The sequence below is a fragment of the Phalacrocorax aristotelis genome, chromosome 8, assembly GCF_949628215.1.
Source record: "Phalacrocorax aristotelis chromosome 8, bGulAri2.1, whole genome shotgun sequence".
In the NCBI taxonomy this organism is placed as follows: Eukaryota; Metazoa; Chordata; class Aves; order Suliformes; family Phalacrocoracidae; genus Phalacrocorax; species Phalacrocorax aristotelis.
In genome coordinates this window covers 4,108,277-4,134,842 of record NC_134283.1, presented here as the reverse complement: position 1 = coordinate 4,134,842, position 26,566 = coordinate 4,108,277, and the positions used below count along the sequence as shown (strand labels likewise).

At 47.8% G+C, this 26,566-nt stretch overlaps 2 protein-coding genes across 6 annotated transcripts in view; one reads left to right on the top strand and one right to left on the bottom strand.

Moving 5' to 3' along the window:
- Positions 1–6,013, bottom strand: part of COTL1 (coactosin like F-actin binding protein 1) — a 21,906-nt gene extending 15,893 nt beyond the window's left edge. The window contains exons 1-2 of one of the 2 annotated variants that reach the window (XM_075101253.1): positions 5,554–6,013; positions 5,190–5,320 (exon numbers count right to left, since the gene is read on the bottom strand). In XM_075101253.1, the coding sequence (XP_074957354.1) occupies positions 5,190–5,320; positions 5,554–5,630 (208 nt within the window). In that variant the 5' untranslated portion in view covers positions 5,631–6,013. The remainder of the gene's footprint in view (positions 1–5,189; positions 5,321–5,553) is intronic. The other variant, XM_075101254.1, reaches the window with a different exon arrangement.
- Positions 5,652–26,566, top strand: KLHL36 (kelch like family member 36). 4 transcript variants are annotated; one of them, XM_075101251.1, is made up of 5 exons: positions 5,652–6,227; positions 10,640–10,718; positions 14,595–15,668; positions 16,505–16,662; positions 23,122–26,566. In XM_075101251.1, exons 2-5 carry the CDS (start codon positions 10,659–10,661, stop codon positions 23,675–23,677), a joined length of 1,848 nt encoding a protein of 615 aa, XP_074957352.1. In that variant the 5' UTR covers positions 5,652–6,227; positions 10,640–10,658; the 3' UTR covers positions 23,678–26,566. The 4 variants fall into 4 exon arrangements, with proteins under 4 accessions (XP_074957352.1, XP_074957349.1, XP_074957353.1 ...); XM_075101248.1 differs by having other exon boundaries at positions 10,637–10,718; XM_075101252.1 differs by lacking the exon at positions 5,652–6,227 and adding an exon at positions 9,646–10,359.

Below are 26,566 nucleotides of genomic sequence, written 5' to 3'. Positions count from 1 at the left end.
AGCAACTTAAGATGTAGCCAAATGCAGATAAGCACCTATCTCATTATATGTCCTCGCGCATTTTTATGAATCTTCCCTACAACCCACGGTGCCAACGTAATCTTGGTGATCTCTCAACTCGTAGCTCCTAAATTTTCTATGCAGGCCAGGCCTTATAGGGCAATTGTCATAAGCCCAAAAGAGATTGCATTTGTCTTAGGAGCCAATTCTATTTTCTTCCTAATATTTTATGTCAACCAGAAATTATTTTATAGGGAATTTATTTCAGACCAAAGGTTTTCAGTTCTTCCTCATGCCGAATGCACAGTGTGGTTTTGGTCTGATCTTTTCAGACACATGAATAACTATCCCATTTCATGCTGTCACTGCAATTATTTATCTGGACCGGGGCTTTCCAAATAAAAGGCTCATTATTTCTTTTGTCAGAGATGCACTGAAAAACAACTGTTCACATGTGGCATGGAGGGGAAGCACAGTCTTCCGACCTCTCCATTACTTAATGGCAGAATACGCTCTTTAAAGTAAACCACAGACGGAGACAACGCAATGCTCTGCTGCTTCGTAATAGAGAAACTGAGGCAAGCTGGGTGGCGTAGTGAGGTATTACTGACACACACTAAAGTTTAAGTGGATGTTTTTGGCCTGACTTTCAGTTCAATATCTCAGTTGTATGTTGTTCTTCTCTTCTCAGCAACAACATCACCAGCCCAGTTATGAGACTTTGAAATGAAAAACAACAACAAAAAACCCCAAGAGCCTTCACATCCTTCTGTACAATAACCTTCAACTCTTGTCGGTGTTTCTGGCTTCAAATCCACCAGCTCAGCTGTTTTGTTAGAGGTGTACTGATGGCACGTACTGCTAAACACCAAATTAACGCTATGTCTGGATCCATGCCATCTGCAGAGGCAAGAGCTGGAACTCTGAAGTAAAATGGATCAAAAGCCATGAATTAAGTCCTTGTTTAATGCAGAGGTAGTCTGGGCTGTTAAGCCCATCCAAAGCAGTCCTTAGCCAGAAGACACAGGGGGTGCCCACACCATGTGTTTAATGACCCTGACGCAATTAGCATCCTCAACTTTGGTCTCCAGACTCTTTGGGTCAGACAAAGGCCAATTCAGTCAAGTACGCTGGTCATTACGCAGGGCTGCAAGAGGAAGTGCCACCAGCAGCCACCTCCTCATCGTATAAGGACTTCACTGTGCCAGCGGTTGAAACCAACCTCCTCGACTTTACTTTGGGATAGGCTGGAGGAGAGGTGTTCACGCATCTGGGGCTGGTCTTTGGAGGACAGAGCAGACTACTGCCTGAGGCTAAAGCAGAGTCTACTACCTCCCATCCCAAGTGTTCGAGTCGTGTTGTGGCTTGACGCAGGCCTTGACAGCAACAGCATGACAGCGACTGATATGCAGAAGTCCAGGGTTCAGCCTGTGCTTACAGCATAACCCTGGGACCCTGAACAAAAGGGCACTGAAGAAGCTTTTCTTACCATGTTTTCTTCCTTTAGCAGTGGCAATTGCTGTCCCCAAACGGTGGGATGGGAAAAGGATAATAGTTTGATTATGCAGTTCCTTGAACTTTTCTGCTGGTACACAAAGCTTAGCAAAGAGCTTGGGAAGAAAAGGCCTCCACCCCAGGATATGCAACGTGTAGGTCTGAGGTGCAGCGCGCGCCTGAGAGTAGAGCAGCGCGGGATGAAACCCGCACACGGCAGACCGGGTGCAGCAGCAGTGCCTGGCTCACGCGCCTCCGGACCCCCGGAGCTCAGCACCTCGGCCTGTCGCGTGTTCATTCACCGGCAGCCCACAGAGCGTCGCCGGAGGTTTGCAGAGAGCTGGTTTCCAACACGGTATTTTTGAGCTGTTCCTTCCATTAAAAGAAGCAATTTCAGTTTCTTGCTTTTTCCCTTTGTCCTCAACCACTCTCGTTCCCCGGGGAGGCTTGCAGGACCAGTAACAGGCTGGGCCGTGGACTGCATGAAAAGGGTTATGCATGGGGGGAAGAAAAAGCAAACATAGAACCCTGCTACCAACAACCCCCTCCAGCCCTTCATAACCTCCGTCACTGCAGGAGGAGGATACCCACCACAGGCTTCCCAACTGGTACAACACACCTTCTTGGTCTCAGAGCCACATGAATTAGCACACGCTGACACCGCCTGCTCTGTAATTTCATGCCCTGGAGGGAAGCAATATGTACCGCATGCCCAAGGTGCTTTTAATAAGAATGGTTATTAAAGAAAGCGGGGCGCATAGACGTTTGCCACTCAGAACGGCACTGAAAGAGGCGGTGCAGAAAGTAGAACCGAGCAAGCTCGGACGGAGGGGCTTGGTGGCACTTTGCACACTGAGGTTTTCAAGCCCAGCTCCCGCTCTCACCTTCAGTTGCCAAATTACACTCAGCTTCTAACAGAGGCAGCTGCAGCACTTTGCGGCTTTCAGGGCAGTGTTTTTCACAAAACAGGAATTTGAAACAAGGAAGGAAGTTTATTCTGATGCCATTTTTTAATCTTTTAATCACATTTTCTCAAGCTGATAGTAGCTTTTCTCCCCTCCAGCAAAACGTAGAAGGAGGTGGGGTATAGGCCAGGAGGGAAGAGATGTAGCATTGGGAAGGAATAATGTTTAGCAGCTCTTCCCATCCCTTCCTATTCTTTCTTACTGACTTTGTTTCAAGTAGAACTATTCCAGCCAGCTCTACTTCATAGTAACATCTGGTACCTTTCTTCCAGATGGGAAGGAAAGCTCTAACTTCACTGCTGGCACGAGCCTTGCTTTCTGACCACGTCTAGCAGTCCAGGCGAAGGGTTGCTGCACGGATGGAGGCACCGAAACTTGCATCTCTTGCTTCCCCAGCTGCTGCACCGTAATTGACAGGTGGAGGAAGATCCCTTCCAGGACTTAGCCAAGCACCCCGTACCTGAACTTGCCTAGTTCCTTAGGCCTCCAGCAGCTGTGCTCCAGGGGTAGGCTTGAGGATAACCTCTTTCTTGCCTCTGCTGTGCCGAGGAGCAGCCCATACCAGGTGCGTGGGGAGGAAGAGGGAGAGAAGGAAGACGGGACGGGAGCAATTGAGTAGCTATAAAGGACTTAGCTCCACATTAATGGCTAACAATAGGCCACAGCCTACCCCACAGATGCCCTTTATTTAACTCCTCCATCTCTGTGCTTACGCTTAAAATATGCAAAATTTCCTTTTTGCCATGAAAAAGCTTCAGTATTGGGGCCAGCTTGGCACTTTGCTGGTATAAAACAAGGTTTCCTTAAACCCTGTTTTAATACCCTGCTTATAAATAGAGAGTTTGGCACATGCAAACGATGCCAAGAAAACAAAACTGGCCATATTCCAAAGTGCAGTATGTGCCTCCATGAGTTGTTACACGCACCCTACCCGGCCCAACCAGTGACTGCTCTCTGCCAAAGCCCCTCTGCCTGCTCAGCCACTCAATAAAGGTGCTCCCTTTGCGACAGAAGGGAAGATAGGAACTGTTCTGGAGAGGGCACCATTGCAGACAAAACATTAAAACTCAGTTCAAACTAAGAGACGGACTCCTTCAAAACAAGGAGAGAATATAAATGGGGAAGGGCTTCCTCTGCAAGCCTCAGATGTCTGGAGGCGCTGGAGATGCTCACTTATCTTGGCCACAAGAGCAGACAGGGAACATGGCACCCGGATACTGAAGCTGTTGCCCTCCCAGAAAAACTACTAACCCTTTAGATAACATTGGCATGAACTTCTGAAGTGCTGAGCCCTGGGTTTCCCCGCATACCAGGGAAACTACGTTTTCCTTATGTTGCCCATCAAGAAGAGCTGGGTGGGAAGGGGTTCTTGCGCTACAGGGCGTCAGCTCCTCTGACATCAACTACAAGAGGATTCTTTTCGGTTTTGAGAATTTTCCCTGCAAAGGGCCCAAGAACAGCTGGAAGCGAGTAGCCCTGTTAATCCTAGTAAGACCCCACTGCAAATGTTGTGGCAGAACAGACTAAACCTTCTTGATTTAGTGGCTACTTTCCACGGACTAAACCATATTTTTCTCCTGTGATATTTATTGACTAGATAAATATCAGTCCAGTCCTGTCCTCATTTGAGGTACTGAAGTCCTCCCCTACAACTCGGTAGAATACAGCCAAGCCCTAGGACTTGGCAGGCCAATCTGGACAGGCACTAGTGATTCAATAGCTGTAGGACTCTGACTACAGCGCCTCCAGGACTCGCCCCACCTTGAGAAGGGAGAGACTGCTCGATATGCAACTCCTTCGCTGCACAGATCCATAATTCTAAGAACACAGGTTAACTGCAGTACTTGACTGGAGAGTACCTAGATGAGTGAGGAAGGCTTTGTTACAGTCCAGTGTTAGTTACAGATGCTTCATCTCTCATGTCACTTGGTGACATTGTCAAATAGCAGCCCAGACAGGGGGAAAAGCTATACAATTCCCCCCTTGAAGTCATTTTGAGAAGAATCAAAGCTCGCTTTTGTAAAACACATCAAAAGTTCTGATCAGATGAAGTTAAATATTCCTCAATTTATTTTCATTTTCCCCAGGCTTTGTTTCTCCTGTTAATATCCTACAACCGACAGTTAAACGATCAACTGCCACGTTTAGACCCGGAGCCGCAACCCTGGCGGTTGTGCAACGCCACATATACGATTGTTTTCAGCGCTGTATTGTTCGAGCCCATCTTCGGCATAACCACTCTCTTCTCGGGTTTCACGTTCTCAGAAAATCCGAGCAAGCCTTCTAACTGCGGTTACTTTAGCGCTATGAGTACAATTTACAGAAGAATTCCATTGAAGATGATCTGTATGAATGCATCTTTTTAGCCACCAAAAAAAGAAAAAAAAGTCTTTTTTGCTCTTCAGCGGTGATTTGAAACTGCGGCGCTGAACAAGGGGACCGTTGCTAATCGAGCGTTTTACCTCATTTATAACCCAGAAGCAGTGAAAAAAATAGGCAAAGTGGGGGAAAAAAGCCCAAAGGACCTTAAGCATGAGGGTGAGACAAAGGAGCGGCTGGACTACGGACTTGAGTGAGTTGCACTCCGTGGCGGCTGGAAACGCGACCATGCAGGACAGGGCAGACACGGGGCAGCACCGGCACTGATTTACCCAAGTTTTCTCCTCTCCCCCCTCGCACCGGGCAGCGAGAAGCGCGGTAAGGTGCCAGCGCAATCGAGACGGAGCTTACCTGTGCACTTCCTTTTAAAGGTTTCATAGTCTACCCCTTGGTCTCCGGGGACGATTGTAGAGCCATTGTATTTAAAAGTCACCCTTTGGGAAGGGGAAAAGAGAAGGGGAATAATACATTTAAAAGTCACCCTTTGGGATGGGGGAAAGGGAAGGCAAATAACATATTTAACAGCATTTGGGAAGGGAAAAGAGGCGGTGGGGAAGAAAACACTGTAAAAAAGCGTCGTTTGGGAAGGGGTGGGGGGGGAAGAGGGGAAGGGGAATAAGGTCTGTACCAGTCACCCTTTCGGGAGGGGACGGGGGGGGGGGACGGGGGTCCCGGAGCACCGGTGCCCGTCCGGGAGATGCCGGGGGCCACCTACCAGTTCACCTCGGTGGCATCGTCCCTGACGAGGTTGTACGCCTCCCTGCACGCCTCCTTGTCGATTTTGGTGGCCATGGGGGCGGCCGGGCCGGGGGAAGGGGCGGGGGGGGGGAAGCCCGCTGCCGGTGCCGGTGCTGCTGCTGCCGCCTCCGCTCCGCACCGCTCCGCACCGCACCGCCCCGCGCCGCGCAGTGCCCAGCCCGCCGCCCGCCGCCCGCCTCCGCCCCGCCGCCGGCTGCCAATGGCTCGGAGCCTGCGCTGGGCCTGCCCCTGCGCCCGCCCCCCCGGGCCCGGCGAGGGGCTGGGGGTGATGCAATAACCGGGGGAGCGCGGGGGGGAACACGCAACCCCCGCCGGGGCGGGGGGCACCGGCCGGAGGATGCGCAGCCGGGGCGCCGCCCGGGCCGGGGGGCGAGGGGCTCGTCCCGGCGCCGAGGGCCCGCCGCCGTGAGGGGTTCGTGCGGCCGCTGGTATTTTTCCAACACACGCCCCCCCCCCCCCCCCCCCCCGCGCTCTCCCGATGTTTTTCCAGCCCCTGACGGGCGGGAGGAGGAGGAGGAGGAGGAAGGAGGGAGAAGCGATGCGCAAGATGGAGCAGCCGCTGCCGGCGCGGCGGGGCCGGGAGCCGGGCCGGGCGCACGGGAGGTAGCCGGGAGGAAGCACCGGGAGCAGGTAGGCGAGGGGCCGGCGGGGGCTGGAGGCCGGCGGGCGGGCTGGGCCAGCCGCCCCGGCCGGGCCGGCAGCCGGGAAGAGCTCCCCGCTGCTCCCGCATCGCCCCGCACGGCCGCGGGTGGGAGCCAGGGAGCGGGCCCCCGCCATCCGGGGGTCTGCGGGGGTGACCGTGAGTCGTGACAGCTCGCTGCTGCTTCGGGGGTGTGGGGGGTGTGCGGGGGGCCTCTGCCTGGGAGCCGGTATCTGGGTGCCTGCGCCTGTGTTTCACCCCGATTCGGATGGAGCGATCTCCCCCTACTGGGCTGCACTTCCAGCGCTGCGAATTAAAGATACAAAATCTAACCCAAGTCGATACGCTGATGAGAAATGGTGGGTTTTAGGCAAAAGTCTGTAAGACTGCACTTCAGTCCTAGGTCCTGAGAGACAAGCCCTTTGCTTTGCAGAACCCGGCTTGAAATAAATGTCACCAGATGTTCCTGTGCCCACGGACCGGAGGTTTAAAAACCAGTCCTTAAACTTGTCAGGGGGTTTCTACCCTAAACGTAGGGGGCCAGATACTGCAATTTTAATAAAAAACTACATTCCGTGATAAAAAGTATCACATTTTGTTTCTTTTCAAGTTTGCAGCGGGATGTTAATCATTTATTTCACGTCAATAGGTTGTAATTGTGAACCGAACAGTAAGCAACCTCATTACCACATACAGTTACTCAGTGTTTCCAGACATCTCGAGGAACGAGGTCGCCCGAGCACGCGTTAATTGTCAGCCACATCACTCCCTGCCGTACCGTCTGAAACCCTAACCCTGCACGAAGCTCCTTGCAGAGAGCCGCTGACTGCCGGGGGGTTCCCTGTAGGCTCAGGGCCCAGCCACGGGCGGGCTGCTGCAGTGCAGCTCTGCCGCGTGGGTGAGGTCATAGGGAAGAGGGAAGTATTTCTCAAGTCGGTACAAGTGCGGGACACGGCATCCGGGTGAATCGCGCTCAATACCTCTGAGATCGCAGGCTCTAGATGGTAATACAATCACACATTAACAGCTCTGAATTTCTATCGATTTTTCTTTTGGAACTGTCTTTAGGAAGACTTTTTCTTTTTTAAAAGCCTTTATGCTGACCATTATCTGCTCGTATTTTTTTTTTCGTAGTCTGCATTTATCATCCTTTGGCACTACCTCGCTGTTTATACCTGGAACAACTGCTGCTTGTCCTTGTCTCCTCACACTTGTTCCTCAGCTCCTGAGGTTTCCTAGGGGAGAGGTGGGTGACTGAAATGTCACTTCCCTTAGAAGGAGAAAACCTCAACCTCGTTTAGGTCTCTGTGACCCAGTGGCTGGAGCGTTCGAATTATATTCTTTAGGGACTTCGCACTTTCCAGTGCCAGATTCAAACCTCAGAAGTGCACACCTCCCTCGTGGGACCACACCTCTTCTCTTTGCTTCTCTTCCTTGTCTTTGACACATTTTCATGTTGGTTTTTTTTTTCTTTTAACACATGGAGGAATAAACATTGTGCTCTGTTTCATCAGGCTGTAACTGGAGAGGGGGAAACACCTACTTTTCTGGCTTCGGTGAGCTCTGACTTGCTTTTCACTTGGGGGTTTTGAGACCTCCACCTTCCGCACATGGGTCTTTTCTTCCTGTGCAGGAGGATGTCACCAGCCTGGCAGGAAGAGCAGTCCATCTCCTGGGAGTCCTCGGAGGGGAAGCCCAGACAACAGAGAAAGTGAAAGGACTTAAAAGAGCACTTAGGGACTTCCTCAAAAAAATGTCTCCAGCAAGCACAAAGTCTTGGATATCTGGACTGACCTTCAGCTGTCCAGACTGTACTAACGCAGTTCGGGAAGGGGCTCAGAATCTGTGGAGGGAGCTGAGGAAGAGGATGGTTCAGCCCAGCCATGGTCCCCCAGGAGGCTTAGCTGCTCTCCTAAAATATACTGCTCCTGTGGCTCTTTGCCCTCACACCTTTTTGCTTCTTTTCTGATCTTTCTATATGGCTGTCCCCAATCCTGCATCTCCATCTGTGTCTTTTCTGTGCAGGAGCAGAGAAAATAATGGAGAGAATAATACCCCCTTCCAGGAGGAGGCTGCTGTGAAAATTCATAGATTCACAGATCACGGTTAGCGTTAGGGTTGTCAGCGGAGTACGTTTTTCACTCAGACAGTCCTGGAATTGTGGGTCTTTATCCTGGGTCCCTGTGGTCACAAGGGCTACAGGAGAGACCAAAGCTAGCAAAAATGCTTCTCCTTTTCAGACTCCAAAATCAATTAGGTTAGTAGGAACCCATCATCATCGCCAGTTTCTCTGGGGTGGCTGAAGAGCAGACACAGATGGCCGCATGCTACTGCCCCAGCGCTGGAGTGTCACCTGCAGCGCGGGGCTGGGGGACGGCTGTGGTAGTATGAAGGTGCTAACATCCCAGGCAGCCCTGGCACGCTCCCCGTGTTTAAAATTGGCTCTTCCCTGTTGTGCATATCGTCTTCTGGCAGCAACCGCTGCCCCGTCACCGTGCGGGACACGTGTCCGAGCTGGGCTGTCCTCGGTGAGAGCGGACGGAGCTCGGATGCACGCACGCTTTTGCTGGCTTCTGCTGTCCTCGATGCAACTCAGTGCACACACTCCCCCCCACTGCACAGTTTATCACCGCTTTACAGAACACGGCCAAGTATCCCGCGCTGGCTCTAACGAACACCCCTGGCTCCCCCTCTGCTCTGCCCAAGTGAGGCCACATCTGGAATACTCAGGTGTGTGCTCCAAATGTTCCACACCGAAATTGCGCAGGGCCGAGGCACAGCCCCGCCGCCCAAGTCATGCCTGCCCCTGAGGGGTCTGGCCTCCAAAATCTAGTCATGCTGGCGGTGAAAAGGAGACGGTTTTACCTCCAGCAGCTGTAGCAAGAACTAGCAGTCCAGTTCTGGGCCCCCCAGTTCAAGGACAGGGAACTGCTGGAGCAAGGCCAGCGCAGAGCTGCCAAGGTGATCAGGGGCTGGAGCATCTCCCTTGGGAGGAAAGGCTGAGAGACCTGGGCTTGTTCAGCCTGGAGAAGAGAAGGCTGAGGGGGGATCTCATCAGTGCTTATAAATATCTGAAGGGCGGGTGTCAGGAGGATGGGGCCGGGCTCTTTTCAGTGGTGCCCAACGCCAGGCCAAGGGGCACCGGGCACAAGCTGGAACACGGGAAGTTCCACCTGAACATGAGGACAAACCCCTTCCCTGTGCGGGTGCCAGAGCAGGGGCACAGGCTGCCCAGAGAGGCTGTGGGGTCCCTTCCCTGGAGACATTCACCCCCTGCCTGGACGCGGCCCTGTGCCCCTGCTCTGGGGGTGCCTGCTCAGGCAGGGGTGGGACGGGGTGAGCTCCAGAGGGCCCTTCCCACCCCTGTCACGCTGTGGTGATTCTGGCACAGACCTAGCGGGGGCCTTGGCAGCACGGCCACGGGTGCCGGCCGGGCTCTGCGCTCAGGCCGTGCCCTCCGCGCCCCACGAGCGTCGCCCCGGCCCTGCCCGGCAGCGGCAGGGAGAGCCCCGAGCCCTCCGGGCGGCCCCCGCCGAGGGCCCGGCCGCCATTTGCTGCCGGCGGGGTCAGCGGAGGCGCCGCCGCGGCCCGGCCCCGGTTCCCGCCCCGCCTCGGTCCCTCCCGCTGCCGCCAGCCGGCATTTCCTGGGCCGGCAGAGCCGCGGCGGGCCCCGGGGGGAGGCCGGTGCCGCCGCCGCCGCCTGAGGGGACGCTGCGCTGCGCCCACCCTTCGCTCCCGCCGCGGGGGGCGTTGCGGCTGCAACGGTGCGGGGCCCCTGCCCCCGGGCGCCGCTGCCGCCTCCCGAGGCTTGCCGTTGCTTTGGGGGGGTTTTACTCCCCCCCCCCCTTTTTTTTTTTTTTTTTTTTTTAAATTTTCCGGGTAAATAAGCGCTGTGGAAAAGCGCAGCCGTTATGTAGCTGCCGGAGGAGGGGCCAGCGGCGGGCGGGGGATGAGCTGCCGCGGCGGGGCTGCGCGGAAACTGCGCGGAAACTGCGCGGGGCCGAGGCGCAGCCCCACCGCCCGGGTCACGCCGGCCCCTGAGGGGCCCTGGCTCCGAAACCTGGCCTTGCCGGCGGTGAGAGGAGATGGTTTTACCTCCGGCAGCTGTAGCGAGAACTAGCAGTAAGTAAATAACTCATCGTCGATAATGTATGTGCCGGTCTGTGTGCCCTGGCACGCGCCCGACTTGTTGACACACCAAGCGTTAATAACACGAGAAAACGACGTCAGGGAGCAAAAAAAAAAAAAAAATTAATCCTTTTTTTTTTTTAACTCAGACATTTTCAAACTGGATTAGCATGCGCGGGTCTTAATTGTGTTATTTATTCAGCACGATATGGGTTTTAGCAGTCTGAAAGGATTGGTGTGCTGCTAACATCTTTCTTTGATTTTGTTCTAGAAGTACCGTGGCTCAGCCTGTCATGGAGGGAACCAGGCAAACCAGGATCTGCCGTCCACACAAGATAAGTGAATCCTCAAAGGTTTGTACGTTTTGTGTTGCCTATCAAAAAAATCAAGTTACAGAAATAACAAGAAGGGGTGCAAAGGCTCTCCTCTGGATGGACTGTTTTGAAGCGATGTGAATATTCTCAGCGTTTAAAAAGAGGTTTGAAAACAGTGGGCTACCTGCTCAAATATTTTTGGTAGAAGTTGCTACCTAGTGATTTAAAAAAAAATAGAGAAGCAGCAGCAGCAGCAGCAAATGGGCATCTGCTCGTTGTGACTCATAACTTAAAAAAGAAACCCACATCATCGCAGCACAGTATCTTCTCTACACCAAAAATTCAGTCATTAAATGCGATGTATTTATTCTGGGGATTTTTCATACTGATCCATCTCATAATATCCAAGCTAGTTACAGAAGCAAAGCTGGGATTACTTTTTAGATTTAGTCTTTGTTTTGTACAAGACGGGATTCTTGATCCTGCGAACAGTAGTTACTCAAGTGACCTCGAGATGTTTTCTTTGGTTTGTGAAGTTAATTTTCTCTGTATAGAATCTGTCTGTACAAATACATAGGCTTAGTTGGGAATCCACACAAGTCCATCTTAGGTAGCTCTTTATGCAGGTCATCAGGATGATGAATTAAGATTTATAAGATGTTAATATCAGCTGTAATTATTATGTTCACTTTGTTTCATACCAGTGAAAACTGCTTTCCTGTTCTAGCAGGAGCACAAGGTTGTATGTAGGTACAGATGCTGCAGGGCAAGTACCTTGTACTGCCAACAACAGCTAGAAGAGGAAAACTTCTCAGTGCCCGTATCTGTCTGTTGCTTGAGACAGATCTCCTTTTCTTTTGCATCACTGACGAGCAGTGGTACTGCATTAACAGTCTGAAAGAAATTAGATCTTTGAATCCGAAATAAGTTAAAATAATGCTCTAATACAGTTGATAAAATAGGACTGATTTTTAAATGCATCCCTACCCATATAATCTTTCCCTGAGTGCTGATCCTGTCTACCATTTAAATGGCTTAGTCTGAATGTAATAATAATTCATCACATTAAAAATTAATTAACTTGACAGCATTGTTTTATTTTCTTGCTTAGGCAGCAGCTGCCACTATCTGCTAAACTTAGATTTACTAGATAATGCTAAAGCTGTTCTACAGAATATAAATAGCTTGAGAAAGATGTTCGTGTTTAGTATAAAATTAGTCTTGGTTTTGAAATGTGCAGCTATCAGCTTTTGTTATTTGCTCACTGAACGAATGAACTTGCTAAGTGGCTGAAATATGTTAATAGATTCTGAGTCCATCCAGAGGCGTACGTAATGATTTTATGCTCGGTTTCTGAAGTAGCAGCAGTTCTACATGGCAACAAGGATTTTAGGAGCACAAGTTGTCAGGCGCATTTGCGGTCAGGATTATGCTGCTGACTCGACAGCCAGCTAAGTAAACAGGGATCTCTGGCAAATCTTACATTCCAGTGTAATCTTGTTATGCACGATGGTGGTATTAGAGAATATTAGAGAGAAATGATCAGCCAATTTACAGAGATGAGAGGGGATATGGTTTTGGTTTAATCCAATAACTGTCCCTCACGAGTCAGATTCAGAAGAGGGTGCTGTAAGATGTTAGTTATTGTCTGTTCATCCTCTTCCCTTTATCGTAGTTGTCACAAATGTGCGCTTTGTCTTTTGCGATGTTTCTTCTTCTTCCCACCTCCTCCGTCCCCTGGTCTCTGCTTGGGCTCCTGTGTGATATCAGCGCCTCTCCACCTCAGAAAATGAAGATAAAATACTTGGCAGTCCTTAAGCCCCCGTATTCTTTTCTGCTACAGATCTCTGGTAGTTTTGTTCCTCAGTGGAAGTTACTTTGTTGCCTGTGCCATAAATCCCTTTTTAAGTTCAGAGATATGATGAGGCGATGAGTATAAGGCAAATTAAAAGAGTTTTCGTCCAGAAAACTTATAATTATTGAAGCCTCTTCACTGAGGTCAGTTTAACTCTGCACACTTGCATGTACAAAGTCACTCCAACAGGCGGCTTTTTGGCTGCTTAGTCTCCATTGTTTAGAGAAGAGCGTAAGCAAAACTGAAGAGAAACCACTGGGATATCAGGCTACGAGCAGCGCTTTTGGTTATTAATGTGGATCTCATCTTTGGCGGTCTGCCTGTTGCCATACCACCGGCTGAAAGGCAGACGTGGGAGGTCAGGCTCCCAAGGCTGGTATTAGCTCAGGATGATTGGCCGCCATCACGTCTGGACAGTGGTGAGCTGCGTGCGTTAATCCTGGTTATCTCATCGTGCACAATTACCAAATTATGTATGCAGAGTGCGTATCTAGAGTGAGGGTTGCGTGCAGGGGAAGGAGCTTGGCTCGAGGACTTGAACCTTTCCCATCCAGGTGGGTAGAGAGGTTGTCTCACTGTGATTTAACCAACCCATTAATGGCTTAGCCAGCCAGCAATAATCATGTGCTTTCTGTTTGGGAAACCAGGAAAGCCACAGATCGTTAGGATTTCTAGGAGAAGCAGCAGTTTGGTGATGGAAAGGTTGAATGCCTCAGAGGCTCGAAGAGACCTCGGGTCATCTGCGTGACTGTTTGCAATGTAGATATGGACTGAGACACCTTTTCAGGGTGTCCCTTCTGGGAATGCAGCCTGAGGGCGTAGAACTGGGCAAGACCCTGGGTCCTACAGCCAGAGCTGTTCAGAGCTAACTTAGGCACAATACAAAGATGTGCTTCCCTTCCACCTCCTTTCATTTCTCTTACATGTTCTTACAGGCTCTGCAACTCTGCCTGTTTTGGATTTGGTAATTAAAATTATGTATTTGCATTTAACTTAACCTGGCTTTTATTAAGAGAGATCACAAGGTAACTGACTGTACCATCAAGCATTCCATTCCTCCAGAAGGATGGTCCTAAAAGCTGCATTGCTTGCCATACTGGGGTGACCAGTACATGTTCTGCAGGACATTCAAGGGGTAACAAAACGTTTCCATTTTGGTTCTTCTTAAGACTGGTAACGTGAGTCTGTGAGAAAGAGGCGAATGCTGGTTGCCTCAAAAGCCCTGTGGCACGTACAGAACTGGTGGGAAGAATGTCTGGACCAGAGGGATCCCAAGAGGGCACTTAACAGACATGTTCTGAGGGCATTTTCCCCTTTCTTGAAAATAAAAATATTTAGTCGTATTCATTAAAACAGAAACTACCCTGGCTTCTGGAAGGAAGTAGAAGTCTTATGGGAATAAGTTATCCACATGTGTGGCTTTGCACATGAATAAACAGCTAATATTTTTGAATGCAGCGTGTGTGCCTGGAATAATATGGAAAGAAAGAGAGGGACTTTACCCTAACGAGCTTAGAAATGCCGAGTTCTGAAAAGATTTAAGAGGGGGTAGCTGTCGAGTAAGCACTAACCCAAACAATACATGGGCTGAATGAAAATCTGGCATGCTGCTGCATGTGTGTCTCCCACTCCGAATATTTAGCGAGTAGCTGAGTTGAGAAGAACTCTGTAAGGAGTCATTTGGGGGACAAGTAAGAAAGGAAATGTCAGCAAGATGTCTCGAAGACAATGTGTGGAAGAGTTTCAGAAAATTGTGCCTGTATAAATCATCGGGGAGGAGGTTTGGATTCAGCATTGTGGAGGAGGTAGGAGTAAATTAAAGGGAAAAAAAAAAGGGAGTAGGAAGCAGTAAAAGTCTGCAGAGGCCTTTCAGAGTGAAGGTGAGGAGCTCGGGCTCGTACTGCGCTTGCCAACTGTTTAAAGTCAGAATTTATTTGAAATGTGCAACACAAGTAAGCTCTCTCTCATGCATGCCTACACCTAACGGGAAAAGACTTTGTGCACACTGAGATTTATCTTGGTGAAGATAACATCTGCCTCACACTGGCTGTTTATTCCAGGTGTACAGGTGGGATGACCACTCTAGTCTAGTTCTTCAGAGCCTGAATGAGCAGAGGCACCGAGGCCTCTTCTGTGACATTGTCCTCGTGGTGGATGAACAGAGAGTTCCTGCCCATCGGAACCTCCTCGCTGTTTGCAGTGACTACTTCAACTCCATGTTCACCATCGGTATGCGAGAAGCCCACCAAAAAGAGGTTGAACTTTTTGGAGCTTCTTATATTGGTCTCAAGGCTGTGGTGGATTTCCTTTATGGCAGCGAGCTGTCTTTAGATGGAGGCAATATCGACTATGTGCTCGAAACAGCTCACCTGCTGCAGATCTGGAAGGTGGTTGACTTCTGTTGTGAGTATCTGGAGAATGAAGTCAGCGAGGAGAACTATTTGTACCTGCAAGAGCTAGCCTCTATTTACAACCTGAAGCGCCTTGACTCCTACATTGATTCTTTCATCTTGCAGAACTTTGGCACGCTGTCTTTCACCCCGGACTTCCTGCAGAACATTTCCTTGCAGAAGTTGTGCCAGTACCTGGACAGCAGCAACGTGCAGCAGGAGTGCGAGCACGACTTGCTGCAGGCTGCCTTGCAGTGGCTTACCCAGTACCCGGAAAGGGAGAACGAGGCTTACCAGGTCCTGGATAACATTCATTTTCCCTTGATACCTAAAAGCGATCTCCTCCATCGAGTCAAGCCTGCTGTCTGCTCTCTTCTTCCCAAAGAAGCAAACTGTGAGGGGTTTATAGAGGAGGCGGTGAACTACCATAATAACGTCACGGCCCAGCCGGTGCTGCAGAACAAACGCACAGCCTTGCGGACCTGCGAGGAGAGGCTCCTCTTTGTGGGTGGGGAGGTTTCCGAACGGTGCCTGGAACTGAGCGATGATACCTGCTTCTTGGACATCAGAAAGGGGCAGTGGGTAGCAGAAACCCCTCTGCCAGCCAGGCGAAGTCACCACTGCGTTGCAGTCTTGGGAGGCTTCATCTTCATAGCCGGAGGCAGCTTTTCAAGAGACAATGGAGGGGATGCAGCTTCAAATCTCCTATATAGGTATGATCCCCGCTGTAACCAGTGGATAAAGGTGAGACTTAAGCTGTATTATTTCTCTGTTTAAAGTCCTTAATGTTTAGAGCTTTTTCTTCTTTTTGGTGGAAGGACAGGGCTCATTAGAATAGCCAACATAACAACGCTTGCAACTGGAAATTCAAGTTATTTGAGTTGAAAAAGCAGCTGCTTGAATCCTTTGTGCGAATGCTTGAGTTACGCACACAGCAAAAGAGTCTGGGGCAGATTTTCAACTTCACTTGGGATTTGGGCATCTCACGTGTGACATTCCTGGTCAGCATCCACCTACAACTCTTCAGGTTACTTTTGGGAATAATGCTAGAATGGACTTACAGAGGTGATTGCTTAGTTCATCTTTCTCAAGTAGGAGCACGTTCAACTAAATCAAAAATGGGTCTGATGTAAAAAGAAAATGTCTCTGACAGTTGTCAAATGTCTCTGTGCTAAATGTCTCTTAGAACAAGCTATTCACTTCCAGTCCCGCTGTAGATCCCTGCGGCCAGTGCAGGTTCCTACATGAGCCAATCCTGTGTGGTTCCGTTGTGGTTTTGAGTGATTCCAATATACGTTTTTTGCAGAGTTTTGCAAGGAGGCCCATGTAACACAAACATTTATAGAGTTACTTGTCTCTTAGATGCTTCCTGTTGTCCCCTTTTTTTTGAAAATGAATGGTATGTAACATGCTACTGCAGAAAACCAGAAGTATTTTATGAATATAACGGTCAAAACCAGTAGCTCCCCTTTCTAAATAAATGGGAAGAAGCAACTAGCCTATGCTCAGACGTGAATGTACCTTAAGTCAGCTTGCCTACCAGATGTTTGAAGGTGTCAGCGTGTTATTTTTTTTGACAGGTTGCCTCCATGAGACAACGCCGTGTAGATTTCTACCTGGGAGCTATTACCGACATGCTGGTAGCTGTTGGTGGCAGGAATGAAAATGGGGCGCTTTCTTCAGTTGAGACCTACAGTCCTCAGAAGGATTCCTGGTCCTATATAGCAGGCTTGCCCAGGTAACAGCGGTGTTTGGAAAGTTATGCTGTGTTTGAAGAATGGTGGTAAAGGGAGCTTGTGTGACCTTAGCTCATGAGTGGGTATCACTAGAAGGGAGGTGGGGGATATACGACCAACACGGCACCAGCAAGTAACACACCATTCCAGCATTTGGTGTTTGAGCGACCGTCTCCTCCAGGCAGCGTGCCTCCTGTCAGCTTGATTGGGTTTAACTTTTGTCCTGAGGTACATCTGAAGGATGGAGGGAGAGCTCTCGTAATTTCGCTCTACTCCTCTTAAAATATTTTTCCTGAGGTCACTCGGAGTTGGATCTTTTCAGAGGCACTGTTCAGATCTTGATCAAAGGCTTTTATAATTTATTTGGCCTTATTTTGTCACCTTGGTGTGATTGTTTTCCTTGTAAGGTGCTTCTGTTTGGCTGCTCAGGTTGGCTGTTGCAGATAAACCACATTTACCTGTATTGCAAATAGGTAACCCCAGCAAATGTGACTTTTCTTTCTCTCAGTCTGAGTTAAAACTTAGCTGCTTTACTTCTGAGAGGCTTTAGTGCTGCAGCTCCTCTCGTAACAGCAGCACAGGACATTGCTGGTATTTTGAATCATCGTTTTGAGTGGTGACTTTGTAAGAATGGTACGATAGCATTTCATTTGCAAACAGCTATTCAGATTTAGTAATATTTCACATTCTTGGAAAATACAGGAATATTGGCTACACGCATGGTATTTTCATGGTGTCTGAAACCTGTAACTTCAGCAGCGGTGCTTGCTTTCCTAGTGACATCATGAACAAGATACTTGCAATTTGATTTGAGAGTTTGGGTTTTCTTCCCTTATTCCCTTAGCTGCAGAGCTGCAGAGCCACAGGCAGCCAGTGAAGGCACAGAAGCCTGTTGCCCAATTCTATTTTGGGTAGGTGCTGCAATGCGAGTCTGATCCAGGCTAACAGCTGGGCTCGAGCGCTCTTCAGAAGCGGGATGCTTTTTTCCATTTTATTTCTGCTCGCACAGGCAGATCTAGCAGTTGAGGCTAAACACCACAGTCTTTCCTGGGAAGCTGTGTATGAGAGTTCCTAAGCCCTTCTGTTAATTGGGGTGACCTGTGAGATCCCAGTAACATCTCCTAGAAATTGTAGCACAGCTTTTCTTTTTTTTTCCTTTTTTTTAAAAAACATTTTTCAAAGAAATGTACATGTGCCCTGACTACCTTGTATGTTGTTAGAAAAACACTTGCCTTAGAACCGGTATGGATAAGTTTTTCCCAGCATATAAGTGGTCCTGGGGAAGCTTGCAGACTGTACGCTGTCCGAAAAGGGGCGGTTTTTCTCCATGTTCCTACTGCTACCTGTGTGTTGGCTTCATGAATTTTGCTGCTGCAGCATTTAGAAGTGAACTTTGACACGAGGAGTGTTGATTTTTTGTTAGATTGCCTAGCCGATCTGCTTGGACTAGGCAAGAGTCCCCCTTACGGGACAGACGCCCCTTACGCTGACTTGGTTGCTGAACCGCAGGGTTAGGCTCTGGTACAGTGACTATTTTAAGTGATTGCTGCATCCCAAAAAAATAGTTCTGCATCCTCTCTTCCTGCCTGCTCTGTCCTCGTCCCATGCTCACTGCGCCCTGTGCCAGCTCAGGTCTTTGTGCAGCTGCGTAGCGAGCTAGATAGTTTCCCACTTTTCCACATAGCTGCTCTCTTGCGTGTTAATATGTCTTTAGTTAGATCTTAGTGGACACTTACTACCTTCAGATTTTCTGCCTTCTCAGCCCTCTTTCTCCTGTTGGAGAACTCCTGCATCAGGCAGTATATTGTTTGCAACAACCATTTTTCTACACAGAAGGAATAAAGTTAAAGGAGCCTTGCGCAGGTTGCAAAAGGCAAAATCGGCACAGAGGTGGATGATGGGAAGAAACTTTCTGAACGCTGGGACAAGCGAATGCTGCTTGAGCTCAGAGAGATGTGGCTCTGGCAGGTGTGGGTGGCTGCCCGGAAGGATCTGGGCAGGCCTTTCCTGGCGTACTTCAGGTGGATTTGCTGACAGCAGAGGAAGGAGGAGAGATAATTTTGTGATAAATTCAAGACTAGAAGGAAGCATGCTAGCTACAGTTGCTTCTGTGTCCTCCTGTCTTCCCTTCAACATACTCTTGATCTGATCCCTGTTTTCCTCTCAGCTTTTGTTTCTCAAGCTGATTTTAGTTACTGTTTTCACCTAAATAACAACTTCCCCAGGTCTATTCTAGCAGCAGGTCTTCTCTCCTTGTGTAGAGCAAATCGGAAGGTCCAATCCTCTGCTTCCTGATTGCCCGATCAGGCAACACATCCCAACATAGCCGCCTTGTTTCCTGCATTTTTCTGTCCTCTTCCCTCTGAAGAGAAAACATGCAGGTTTCTTGTCCTGTTGGGTGCATGGCCGCCAGAAGCAGGCTCCCTGCCCGCAGCTCTGGTGTTGTTTCTGACTGCTCTAATCCAGCAGCTGCCTGGAAGGCTGTTCCCTGGAGTGATAGGCACATGTTGAGGTCATTCTGGGGTGTAGGCTTGCGTAGTTCGATCTGAGCTGTGTGGGGTTGGACTCTCAGAGATTATATTTATTAAAGCTTCTGCTCTGAACATGCAGAAAATGTTTGGGGTTTTTTTTTTCTTCCCAAGAGTTAGAGCTTGCCATGTGTGTGGAGATTTTCAGGGGAAAGGCAGTGGTTGCGTCCTTGCGTACACATGGCTCCCATCCACTGCCAAATCCTGTGTCCGTGTTGCTGTACGCAGGCACAGTCGTGCTCCTCTAAGGAAGAGGTTTGCAAACTCTTTTTTTATCTCTTCTTCCCACCGCCCCCTCCTCACCCCAGCGTGGTCAAAACAACACGTTGTTTTCCCTAACCACTTTCTTGGAAGGAGCTGCACTGTTTTGACTGAAATAATGCTGCCTTACTGAAGAAGAAAACACAGCCTCTTGAGGCAGATGCTTAATGTGGAGAACTTCAGCCAAACTATCTAAAGGGTGGACCTGGTCCAAGTTTGCTACAAGTACATTTTGCCTGACTCTCATTAGGGTCCTTGGCTGTGGGATGCGTTTCCCATTCTTCGGAAAGGTCGTATATTTTTTTTTCACCATTTTCCCAGGCTTTTTGGGAGCAGTTGCTGCCATAGTTTCTAGCCCGGAAGGGAGCAGCGGTGGCTGACAAGCTTGGCAGAGCAGAAGTTGGTGCAATGTGTTCTCATCTTGAATAGACCATGAAAAAGTCTGCCGCAGACATGAGTGAAATTAATGGAGTGGCCCTAGGTTAAAGTTTGGCAGAACAACTGAAAGCAGTTGTATGAGGAAATGTGTTGGAGCAGGTTAAGGAATGATGGTATCTGCTCTGCTAGTTGTGTCATGAATAATCTCGCAGGGTTGCCAACAGGTGGACACTGAGATTCAGAGCAACCACAGCTCGCCTGGACTTCTGCTGGAGTAGGGGATTCCCAAAGCTTTATCGAGTTAGGCCAAGTGTTCTTCTGTTTAAGAAAAGAAATGGTACATTTTCTAGCATTTACTGAATGGTGTTACTGTGTCAGAAACTGTAATTTTTGCAGCAGTGTATCTTGGTGTGCTGGTTTTGGCTGGTCATTCAAAATTGGCAACTGGCTCTAGCAGATGTTGTGACTAGAAACATCCTTCTCCTTAATGCCTCTGTCTCTGGGCACTCTTACAGACAACGCTGCCAGAACGCTTGCTGCTTTCTGTTGGGGGATGTCTGGACCCACTGTATTGAAGTGTCCTGGTCTGCTGGACTTTTAGAAATGCCCCTCTTTAACCACAGGGCTTGCAGAAAGGATTCTTATTGATTGTTTTCAATTTGTGCATTATATTTCATGCAGCTTTCTATTAATATGAAGCAGGCTATGTGCAATTTCAGATGAGCTTTTCAGAAGTCAGGCAAAGTGAAGCACCTCTAGCGTATTTCAACGGGTAATCTCCCTGTATTGAAAAATAACAAACTGATGGTCAATTTAATGCTCCAAATATGATTGCCTCTTTCAAATTACTCTTGCAGCTATTGCTGCTCGCTAGACATACCCATTGATTGAGGCAAAAGAAATGCATCAGTGTTTTTTCTGTAGCTGTCTATGCTAGACTGCTTGCATGCTCTTGAGAGAAAATGGCTATTGCTTGCTTGTTTACCTGTGGAGAATTCCACTTTTCAGTTAGTGTAGGAAAACATTTAACCTACTTTGCCAAAGGTCACTCAAATTTTTCTTAACTTACAATCCTTTTTTTTTTTTCTTTCCCAAATGCTGAATGTTATGTGGCTGCTGTCAGCAGTACGATAACCCTGGGCTTTGTGTTGGATTCAATGTCATTGCACCCTTCTGCTTCTCACTCCTCAAACTATCTCTTATCTGACACTACCTCCACAGTGGAGTCTGCTGCACGTCCTTCAGGTAGCTTCCTGGTTAAAAAGCTTCCTGGTTTAAAATCTAGTGCATTTTGAGAAAGGAGATGAGTTCAAGTTGTCCATCCCACTTCCCAGATAGGTAGTCTATCCATAGCCACATAACATTAAGACCCACTCCTGTGCATATAGAGAAGCAAAAATCTCTAGCAACCAGACCGGGTGCCACTGGAGACATACGCTCCTGGTTCTTGTCTGTAAGAGCACAAACCAGGTAAAGCAGCATTTGTGGCAGGTGTGAAAGCCGGAGTGCATGTGCTTAGGGTATTTCACATCAAACAGAAGCACCGAGCATGAGTTACGTGCTTCCATGGTTAGGCAGATTGTGAGTTATGGAATTTTTGAGTTGCCTTTTTGGATAAAGTCTCGTAACTATGCCTTAGTCCTCTCTTTTTCTTTCTTTTTCCTGAGTGGCTAAGGAGCAGTGCAGTTCCGAAGTCACCTCTGTAAGGTCTCCGGGGATCGTGCTCCGGCCCCTATAGTTGAAAGGTCCGTCCGGGTCACTCAGCATTCTTTTGCCAAGTGTGTCAAGGATTTTTCGGTTTCTTGTAGCTAGAGCCTGTTAAAATATCTGATTCAGACACTGGTCAGGGATCAGAAGCTTGGGTAGGCATCTAGAGTAATAAACATCTTTTAGCTTTTCTCAGAAGTGCTGTGCTTTCAGGGTAAATGTGGGTTTTCTTTTCTATTCCACCTTTTCCCTTGGCACAAAAGTGCTTGGCACTTAGGTGTGTGGAAGAAGTTATGATACCATTTGTGTAGCTGAGAGAAACTATTACCATGTGAAATAAAAACAGCTCAAGGTTCTATCCCCGTTGAGTTTTGAGCATGTTCAGGCATGGTTCAAAAGCATTCCAGGCTAAAGTAATGCTAACGTAGGTTTGTCTGCCATAGAGGTTGAGTTGTCCTGAGCCCTTGACTACAAAGGATGGTAGTAGAGGCTCGTGAGTGCAGCAGGATGAGCATATTGCTCCGCAGCCCTATGGATATTAAATTGTTTGGGCTCTTTGTACTGGTGTGTGAGACAGTTTGCTGTGGCTGGTGCTGCAGCTACATTTTTTTGACACCTCCCCGCACCCCAAAAAAGAAAAAAAAGGCATGCGCAGGAAGGGTATGTTCAAAGAAGCCGAGGCTGTCCCTCGCCTTAGCATTCCAATTCTAAGAGCTGAATGGGTTTGGTGAGGATTATCCTAGTGTAACGTTAAGAGCAGCCTCAAGAATCAGGTTTGTAGTGGCGTCATTATAGCTGATCAAAGGGGTTTTCTCTCTGCCCTGTGGGAGAGCATGCATGGTGTTGGTTCTGCCATCTCATTTTGTCTTACTTCAAACATGGACTCTGAGCTACAATTGACTGAGGTCTGTTGCCTCGTCTTGGGGTGACCAAAGAAGTCATCACACGTATAGCAGAAGTGGTAGAGCAGATGGGTAGCTCGTGAAAAGGACACTGCATGTATCGTGACTGTAGATAAACTGGGCTGTGACACTGCTGGGTAAGAAGTGTGATTCATGATCCTGAAGCTGCGGAAGGGGAAGGCAGCAGTAGTTTTCTTGTTGGGTTTTCTCCGTTAATCGCTACTGGTAAGTCTGACAGGCATCATGATTATTTCCTCTTTCTGTCATAGAAACCCGTGCTGAGATGTGGATTTTTTCCTCTCTGGCCCTCTCAGACTGATCCAACCCAAGCACTGGAGCAGGAAAATGGGAGTGAAGGCCATGCCAAGTAGAGCAGGATGGGTTACTTCTGTTGTATGACACACTGTAGAGGATGCCTTAAAAAGTGATTGTCATACCTTAGCGCTCGGTAGTGACCAGGTATGAAAAGGATGCCTTAAAAAGTGATTGTCGTACCTTAGCGCTCTGCAGCGCAGGGTGAAGCAGTGTGAATAAGAATAGTTACTGGGTAACTAACAGGATTAGGGATTCTTCTGTCTTTAGTTACTGTTTATCTTCTTCTGTGGTACCAGTCCTTGTTGAATGCTTGTGTATCCTGATAAAATCCAAAGTACTAAGTCAGATCGGTTTTGTTTGCCTGTCCTAGGTTTACCTACGGCCACGCTGGAACAGTCTACAAGGAATTTGTGTACATTTCAGGAGGCCACGATTACCAGATTGGCCCCTATAGAAAAAACCTGCTGTGTTACGATTACCGCACAGATGTTTGGGAGGAGAAGAGGCCAATGATCACTGCCCGAGGGTGGCACAGCATGTGCACCTTACAGGACAATATCTACTCCATTGGTGGCAGCGATGACAACATAGAAACCATGGCTCGTTTCGACATCCTGAGCGTGGAGTCGTACAGCCCTCAGTGTAATCAGTGGACCAGAGTTGCTCCTCTGTTGCAAGCAAACAGTGAGTCAGGGGTGGCAGTTTGGGAAGGCAAGATTTATATCCTCGGAGGCTACAGCTGGGAAGAAACGGTCTTCTCTAAAACAGTCCAGGTTTATGATAAGGAGAAAAATAAGTGGTACAAAGGCACTGACTTACCCAAAGCAATTGCTGGTGTGTCCGCATGTGTCTGTGCATTGAAACCCAAAACAGAGGACAAAAAGAAAAAGACGAAAACAAAAAAACATCAAGATCGAGGAAGATGACTACTTCTGGATAACCACCCTTCGATGGTGGACTCCAAACGGACCTTGCATTTAGTCATTTCTATCTAACCTTGATTCTTTCTCTTTCTTTTTAAATGGGGGGGAGGGGGGAAGGCATCTTCTGAAGCCTCAGAAAATGTACAGTTGAACATGGTTTTTGAATTAAGCTCATGTTTAAGGTAAAAACGACAAAAGAAACAAACAAACAAACAACACCTCCTACTGTATGAGGGGTGATACAGCAAGAAGGGTTATGCTGCTCTCCTGAATATTAAGGCTTAGTCTTTTAATTCTGTGGTTTATGGCATTTCCACATAGATCATATTATATCAACGTTTTTCAAATAAGGTTGAATCTGTGGCTGAGACGATAACGTCGGGGGGGAGGGGGGCAGAGTAGTAAGGGTCTGGTTTGAAGTTACAGAGCAGTTCAAAGGAGTTCAGAAGCAACTGCTAAGAAAAAATGAAATGGATCTTTGATGTTGGAAATCTTGAATTTTTGTAACGTTAAATTCCATTTACAATACATTCTTGACTTGGTAGTATCAGATCTCTGGAACACATGAGTACTCAGAGAGAATATTGCTTTTGGTGAATGCGGATTAGATCAGCTTGAAGAGCAAATAACTCCACTGTACTCTTAATATTAAGAAGGCCTTACTGCGTGGCTAAAGAATAGATGGGCTTGACTTGGGCTTGCGCTGATAGCATTGTGAACTTTAAAACCTGGGAAAGGAGAGATGCCTTTTGCATCCCCTGTTGTGGCACTTGTCGTATCTAAACACAATAGCAAGTTTTTTCTTGGGCTTTACAACATACCCCAGAATGAGGACAAAAAAAGTCTGTTGAAGAACTTGAAAGAAGATTTGAGGATTTGGATGGAAACAGTTTGCCTTGGGCTTCAGAGCAGATGGAACTGATAGAGCTCACTGTGCGCTGGGGTTTGCTGAATAGGGTAATGGTGGAGAGGAATGGCAGGAGCATCCTTCAGGTGAACTTGAAGCAAGATGTCCCTCCCCAGCCCTACCAGGCTGGAGAAGCTGGGATCCACTCCATTTAACTCTCAGCGGTCACAGCTAGCAGCCAGCGTGAGCAGGGGCCCATACTAGAGTTTTCTGCTGTCAAAAAGCCTATTAACTGAAGATGATTAATTGGGGTTCTGTAGTCCTGAAGAAGAGCATCTTGGATTTTTTTACCTGAGCTAATAGCTCACACTTTCCTCTTTTTTTTTTTTTTTTTTTAAGTTCAAAATGTCTTTTCACAAGCGCAGCCTTTTCCGAAGGGTTTGTGTGGGACTAGAAGCCACGGCTCGTGAGGCATGCAACCCAACACCTGCCCCGGCGAGCCAGCTTTGTAAGGAAGAAACCCAGAATACACTCAGGACCGTGTTTGGGATCTAGACAGTGGGACTGAGCTGAAAATCGTCTGTTAGATCCTCTGTGTCACACCACCCTCTGCATACCAAGTAAAGAGATTTCCGACCCAAGTGTTAGTCCACCCTCTACAAACACAGCTGATTCTGCTGCAGGTATTAAAATTTCCCAACTGTCTGGCCAGCTTTCAGGCATTCGCCCTGGGGCATTTCACAAATGCACCTCTGATTTGCAGGAAGGCGATCACCAGCAATCTGATACAAGCACTTCAGTTATTGTAATAATGCCGGGCCACAGATTAATAGTCCTCCTTCGCAAAAGAAGAAATTTTTAGAAAGTTTTTAAAAACAACTTTTATACTTTTTTATAACACATTTTGCTAACTTAGTCTCTTGTTTGCCATGTATTATATTATTTACTGTAGAAGCCACTGCTCTGCAATTGTGACCCTGTTGTTGCCGCCAGGAGCTCATCATTTGATGGATCTTTAGTCTCTGTGTAGTTGGTCGGGATGCGACGCAGCTGTCAGAGCAGCGGCCGCATTCCCAGCGTTGTCAGGCAGTCAGCTCTAATTGTGACTATTGTACGGCCTCTTCCCCGAGAGTCCAGCTCGCCAGACATGCTCATAAACACACTTTATTTTCAGCTAGTGGGGATCTGCTGAGTGGATTTCAAGGGCTTTGCTTTAAAGTTCTGCTGGGAACTGTGGATCGTTGCTGTTATTTCTTCCTCAGTCCTTATTTCACATCTCCCTTATGCGCCGTTTCAGATTTGCCTTTCATTTTCCCATCTGGTGTACATACAGTTGATGTCCTGCTACCCTCCTTTTTATTTCTTTTTTTTTTTCCCCCCCAACTATTTACCTCAATAATTGGAAAATACTAAGAAAACATTTTTGCACTTAGATTAATTTGAAGCTCTTGTAAATTAAAGAACTCTTAGATATATTACAAGAACATATTTGTACTGAAAGAGGTAACAATAAATTGCTGGAGTGCAAGGAAGTTACAGGTTTCTTCTTCAGTGCTAAGAAAGGATATAAGAAAACTAGTTGAAATTAACTTTGTGAAACTCCTTGAGGTTTTATTGGTGTTAAAAAAAAAAAAAAGCCTCAGGAGTTAGTCTTTCATTTGCATTAATGGATTTGTTTTAAAGCCTTTGTAAACTGCATGAGGTAATGGTTATTCTTTTTTATCCTAAAAATAAATTATAAAAATAAAACCACAAAAACCAAAAACAAAACAAAAAAAGACCAAAACATTTTGGTTACGACAAATTCATTAATGAGTTGTTTGGGGTTTTTTTATATCTGAAACCCTTGCTACGTTGACTGACAACTACTTAACTTTTTGGGACATTTTCATGTGTAAGTATAGAACAAAAATTTCCAAGACTTGCTTTGGTTCTGTTAATGGGTTGCTTGTTACTATATCTCCCCTTTTAAAGTGTTTATGTATTACATTTAATGGCTGGAAACAATAAATCCTGTTTAGAATATTGTGTTCATCACCATCTGA